Raw genomic sequence first — 6,632 nt, 5'->3', positions numbered from 1 at the left:
GGGACCAGTCACTGGAGAAGGATATCATGTTTGGTAAGGTGGAGGATCAGAGAAAAAGAGGAAGACCCCCAAGGAGATGGATTGTCCAAATGGCAGCACCGATTGACTCAAGCATGGCAACAGTAGTGAGGTTGGCCCAGGATTGGGCAGTGTTTTGTTCCACTGAGCATAAGGTCTCTATGGGTCGTTACCGAGTTGATGGCACCTAACAACAACAACAAGTGGTGTAGTGGAGTTCTCGTGTGGCACTGTAGGATAAAGCACTGGACTGCAATGTAGGCTTAAACCAACTCAACAGCACTTAGTAACAACAACAATGGTGTAGTGTGCTATATGTTAGGCTGCTAACCACAAGGTCAGCAGTTTGAATCCACCAGGCTAACTCCACTTTGCTAAGCACAAAATCAGCAGTTCAAACCCACCAGCTGCTCCACGCTGCATGGCTTCACTTTGAGTCAGAACTGACTCAAAGACACTAACTGTTTAACGTATTCTTAGATGTTTTAACAGGCCTAGCATATAGTAGGTACTCAGTGTTTATAATGAATTAATAAATATGCAGATTACCAGCAATCACACCCAGAAATTAATATGAAAGTATTCAAAACTCAAATGTGTCTCTCCTCCAAAGACATCACACAAATATTTTGAACTGTGCCCCCAAATTAGATGTATTTGAATTTTCAGGTAGCAGAGGGAATAACTGAGTTTAAAATCCATATTATAAATTCTCCAGCAGTAAAGTAAAGTACTGGTGTGGTTCTGTAGGGTAAGCACTGGACTCCAAGGTTAGTTTGAACCACAAGGTCGGCAGTTCAAACTCACCAGTCATTCTTATACAGTCTCTGTGAGTCGGAACCGACTCAAAGGCACTTAACCACAACCAAAATAATAGTAGTAATAAGCACCTTTGTAACATTAATTTATTCTATACATACTTGATTCTTTTATGCCAGGTAGTTTTCTAGATAGGAAAACCTTTGTTTAGATGCTGGAGTACACTCATTCCAAAATGTTTTCTTATAAAATTGTCTCGTTTTATTTTCCCAACTATCCCATGAAGTAGACAAAGCAACTATAATTATTTCCATTTTACAGATGAAGAAACAGAAATAAAAGCATTTGCAATATCAAGCCAATAAGACATAGATCTAGAACTAAAACAGTCATCTCCTAAATCCAAGTTCAGTGCTTACTTTACTGTAAATTAATTAAAAACACTTCAAATTCTTGCTCACTCATCTTTATTTTCTCTGAAAATGATTTAAAATGCAACTTCAACTGTGGTCTTAAGAGTAAACCGGCAGAGAAACCAAGAACTAGTGACATCTGCAACAGCCCAAAGATCGGGACTGACCTGTTATCCTTACAAACGGTCACATTTTCTCCCCCGGGTATCAGCTTCTTCTGTTCAATCACTCCATAGCTGGCTCGACAGATCTATATTTTAGCAGAAAAAAGAAATATTTCAATTTTGCTTACCATTTGAGCTTCAACAAAATAAGAGAAGTCTTTGGAACAAATGTGGATTAGGATTATTGACTACCACAGAGCATTCTTGGGATGAGAGAGAGAACACATGATTCAGAAAACATCTGTACCTAAAAGACAGCTTTGTTTTCTTAAGACATGGATTTGCCAGTCAATGCAACCAAGGAGAAAAGACAAAAACTCCAGAAGAGAAATAGCCTGTATAAAATAGCAGCAAAGAGATCCGATGCTTCGGTCATTTTTCTCTAAGTATATAAATTCATCATTTATTTAACTACTCAACACACATTTACAAACTCGTATAACACTCAAGACACAGGAACTGAAATAATTTGATTCAGGGAAGTCTTCAATTTGATCTTTAATTTGGAAAAGAACAAATAACTACAACTTGTTAACACAATCAAAGAGAAGGCTACAATCCTAAATAAACGGTGGCAATCCTTACCGTGAAGTTAAGGCAGAAAGTCTCCTCAACATCTTCCCCAGGGTAATCCAAAAGCTCTTGAAGACTCCTAATTATGAAAGAACCAAGAAAGCAAAAGAAGCAAATCAGAAATTACAATTAGCTTCCACCTGAGTTACACGACCAGATTGTTTTTAGGAAAAAGACTCTAAAAGAAGTTTTAGAATAAACCTAAATCCAGACTGACAAACAAAACTTGTAGCTACACATTGAAAATAATTTTGGCATGAGGACTTAAGACATTCATTAATTGGACCCTTTTCTAATTTAAAAATCCAACTTGATCTACGAAAAAATTCAAGATTATATCTGGAAACTTGTGTTCTCTTACTTCTGGTATTGCTTGAAAGTAGATGGTAATTGCATGGCCCTATAACCTGGCTTCATCTATATGCATTAATTTTTTTTAGAATATTTTTTAGAAAATTTGAATAATGTTTCCATCATAAGTAAGCTACAAAGCCACTTCATCTGCTTAGGAATCTTAATGCCTAATTTTGTAATGCAAGGAGCTCTTTATGTTAAAATAGTCTATCTGTTATAAAGAGCACTGTAATACGTATTCTTAAAAAAGTCTATGTTTACGCCAATAACAATGATATACTAGCTCTCAAGAACCTGAGAACATTCTTATTAAGTAGAATTCAGTAACACCTTTTTCTTGAAAGTGAGCAAGGTCTTACAGTTCCATAAGAATTGCACAAGAAGAAAACTCCTAAAGTGGAATTCAAATCTGCTATCAGTTAACCAGCCAAAATCACTGCTTAAAATATATCATTCTTGGCCAGGCTGGCAAAGTAAAATTACAGACTTCTGGAACTGAGATGGACTGATATTGGCCACTTTGAATCTAACAATGACATGGTTTACTATGTTGGGAGTGGCAAGTGCCGAAGTATGGTGTTGCATTCATCATTAAAAAGAAAAATGTCAATATCTATCTTGAAGTATAATGTTGTCTGTGATAAGATAATATCCATATGACTATAAGGAAGACCAGTTAATAACACTATTATTAAAATTTATGTACCAACCAATATAGCCATTGATGATGAAAGTGAAGAATTCTACAAACTTCTTCAGTTTGAAATTGATCAAATATGCTATCAAGATGTATTGATAATTACAAGTGATTGGAATTTAAAGGTTGGGAAAAAAAAGGAAAGATCAGTAGTTGGAAAATATTGCCTAGGTAATAGAAACGATGCTGGAGATTGCATGATAGAATTTTGTAAGACCAATGACTTCCTCATTGCAAGTACCTTTTTGAAACAGCATGAGATCTAACTATACACAGATGGAATACACAGGAATCAAATTAACTACATATGTTGAAAAAGACAGTGGAAAAGCTCCAAAACAAGGCCAGGGGGAGACCGTGGAATAGACCATCGATTTCTCATATGCAAGTTCAGACTGACACTGGAGGAAACTAAAACAAGTCCATGAGAATTAAAATGTGACCTTGAACATATCTTTTCTGAATTTAGAGATCATTTCAAAACAGAGTTGATGGATTAGACATTAATCACTGAAAACCAGATGGCTTGTGGGATGACATCAAGAACATTATACAGGAAGAAAACAAAAGGTCATTAAGAAGACAAGGAAGAATGAAAAGACCAAATTAGATGTCAGGTGAGACTCTGAAACTTGCTTTCCAGTACAGACATGTTAAAGCCAATGCAAGGAATGAGGTGGTGAACAACTGAACAGAAAATTTCAAAGACCAGCTCAAGAAGGCAAAGTCCAATATTATAATGAAATGTACAAAGATCTGGAGTTAGAAAACCAAAAGGGAAGGATACACTCAGCATTTCTCAAACTGAAAAAAAAACTCAAGTCTTGACTTGAAATACTGAACCATTCTTTGGGCAAAATATTGAATGATGCACAAAGAATCTAAAGAAGATGGAAGGAATATACAGAATCATTAGCAAAAAATAAATGTTCAATGTTCAACCATTTCAAGAGGCAACATATAACCAAGAGCCAATGATACTGAAGGAACAAGTCCAAGGTACACTGAAGCCACTGGCAAAGAACAAGGCTCCAGGAATTGATGGGTACAAATTGAAGTCTTTCAACAAACTGATGCAGCACTGGAGGCACTCAATTTTCTACGCCAAGAACTTCAATTCATTCAATCTGCGTACTGAGCAAATAATTTGATAAGCTGGATTATATGAATATCATGGCATCAGGATTGGAGGAAGACTCATTTATAACCTGCGATATGCAGATGATACAACCTTGCTTATTGAACGTGAAGAGTACTTATGAGAATCAAAGAACACAGTCTTCAGTATGTGTTGTACCTAAAAACCAAAACAAAAACAAAAATCCTCACCAATGGACCAATAAATAACATCATGACAAATGGAAAAATGATTGAAATTGTCAAAGACTTTGTTTTGCTTGTTATCAACTATCAACACTCACGGAAGCAGCAGTCAAGAAATCAAACAATATATTGCATTAGGCAAATCGGCTGCACAAGAACTCTTTAAAATGTTCAAGAGGAAAGATGTCAGTTTGAGGACTAAGGTGCACCTGATCCAAACCATGGTATTTAACATGCCTCATATGCATGTTAAAGTTGAACAGTGAATAAGGAGGATCATATAAGAATTGATGCATTTGAGTTATAATGCTAGAGAAGAATAATAAAAGTACCATGGACTGCCAGAAGAACAAACAAATCTGTGTTGGAAGAAGTACAACCAGTATGCTCCTTAGAATCCAGGATGGCGAGACTTTGTCTCTCATACTTCCGCTATATTATTAAGAAGGGCCCATCCCTGAGAAGGACATCATGCTTGGTAAAATGATGGGTCAGCAAAAAAGAGGGAGACCCCAACAAGATGGACTGTCACAGTGGCAGCAGCACTAGGTTCAAGCATAGCTGCAATTGTGAGCGGTGCAGGACTGGGTGGAGTTTCCTTCTGTTGTGCATAGGGTCACTAACAACAACATCTTCAGAGTACCATGGTAAATCCTACAGGCCTTATTTTTTGCTCAGGATAGGAAAGTAGAGGTTATTATCTATTTCTGGGTAGCTGTGTTCTCTCTTACTTATTTTTAAATTTCAATAATTTTTACATTTATAATTCAGTGACATTAGTTACATTCTTCAAGCTATGTAACTATTTTCATTATCCCTTTAAAAATTATTCCACCACCATTTTTTTTTACCACCATGATCTAATGCAAAGTTTCCTAATCTTCCTGACCAACCTTCTGAGTTGCTATTTTAGTTTGATCTCACATAGCTAATTCTTTAAAAGTGCACAATGCACAAAGCAGACACACTTAATCAAAAGACTTCCGGGGATAGTATTGATTTAAGGTTTAAAGTTTACACAATATCTCCAGGCAATCATATCAGGGGCTTATCCAGTCTAAATGCCTACAGAAAGCATAACTTCCACTTAGAAACTGAAATTCTGTTGTACATTTTATCCCCTTTTGTAAGGATTCTTCTAGGAATGCTTGAGTTATGATCTCTTTTGTATTTATTTTTTTCTTTTTCTGCTTTTACAGTAACTTACACAATGCTTCAAAAGCAAGTAGCTATGAAGATACTTAGACAAAAAACATCTTAGACAAAGCACATACAATGGAGGCTAATGATGCATTTCAATAAGCTCAAAGTTATATACATGGTGTTTTTCACCTTTAATCCATGTGCCCTAGGCAGCCACAACAGTTTCCCATACCAATCTGCCTATCTTTTTACTTTGTACCTTCCTTCAGTGGGTGACAGCTCCTTTAAGTCTTCCAAAGCAGGCTTTACATTCAGTAGCTTCTTGTAGAGCGCCAATGGGAAGTGGAGATCAACCACGGTGGAGTTGTAGATAGCTAGTCCACAGATTATACCAATCAAGTGAAACCAGTTGTGTTCTACAAAACACTTTTTAGAATGCAAGGAAATTGTGTTTAAAAAAAGTTTTGGTGCCTTCAAAATGCTCTACTATTTACACCAATATATTTTCAACATAAAAAAATAAATGATCTGAGTAATATTTAGTCAGTGTCCGAAGCAAAGAAACACCCCTATCAAAAGTTCAATTACCCCCAGCAAATGCAATGTATATAAAGTTTAGCATTTATGTCTTACCCCATAACACACAGAATGGTTTATAATTATCTAGAGCAGTGCCAGCCAATAAAATATGGACAACTGTCTATTCTGCACGGTCCCAGCTTAATGCTGAGTGAGCATTAAAAATGTGGCTAGTATGAATGAGAAAACAGATGTTTAAGATTTCATTTCAATGAAATTGAGTTTTAACAGCCACATGTGGCTAGTGGCTACCTTCTGGGAAGGTGCAAGCCTAGGGAGAAAACTCTGATAGAAAAAGAACTAAATTAAAGTCTGGTTAAAATTAGAATGCCTTTAAAAACTTAGCTTTCCTGCTAAATTTTCAAAAGTAAAGTATATATATATATATATATATATATATTACCATTGCTATTAAAATGGGGCATACTTGACTACTAAGCCTCCACACGTCATAAAATAGATTTCTTTATCACCTCTTCTTTCCCTTCCAAGGATAACAAGAGTTAAATCTTACCATTAGAAATGGATGTCAGACTGACAGCTGACAAGATACACTGTGAGGCCTTAAAATGTAATGAATACAGACTGGATGCAGTATATACACTATAT

At 36.0% G+C, this 6,632-nt stretch overlaps 1 protein-coding gene across 1 annotated transcript in view; it reads right to left on the bottom strand.

Annotated features, from left to right (window-relative positions):
• Positions 1 to 6,632, bottom strand: part of HERC3 (HECT and RLD domain containing E3 ubiquitin protein ligase 3) — a 108,109-nt gene that overhangs the window by 17,597 nt on the left and 83,880 nt on the right. Inside the window, exons 18-20 of the mRNA XM_006867776.1 lie at positions 5,704 to 5,870; positions 1,940 to 2,006; positions 1,358 to 1,440 (exon numbers count right to left, since the gene is read on the bottom strand). Coding sequence (XP_006867838.1) covers positions 1,358 to 1,440; positions 1,940 to 2,006; positions 5,704 to 5,870 — 317 coding nt within the window. The remainder of the gene's footprint in view (positions 1 to 1,357; positions 1,441 to 1,939; positions 2,007 to 5,703; positions 5,871 to 6,632) is intronic.

The sequence above is a fragment of the Chrysochloris asiatica genome, unplaced genomic scaffold (assembly GCF_000296735.1).
Source record: "Chrysochloris asiatica unplaced genomic scaffold, ChrAsi1.0 scaffold00109, whole genome shotgun sequence".
Classification (NCBI taxonomy): Eukaryota; Metazoa; Chordata; class Mammalia; order Afrosoricida; family Chrysochloridae; genus Chrysochloris; species Chrysochloris asiatica.
This window is presented reverse-complemented; position numbering and strand designations above follow the sequence as displayed.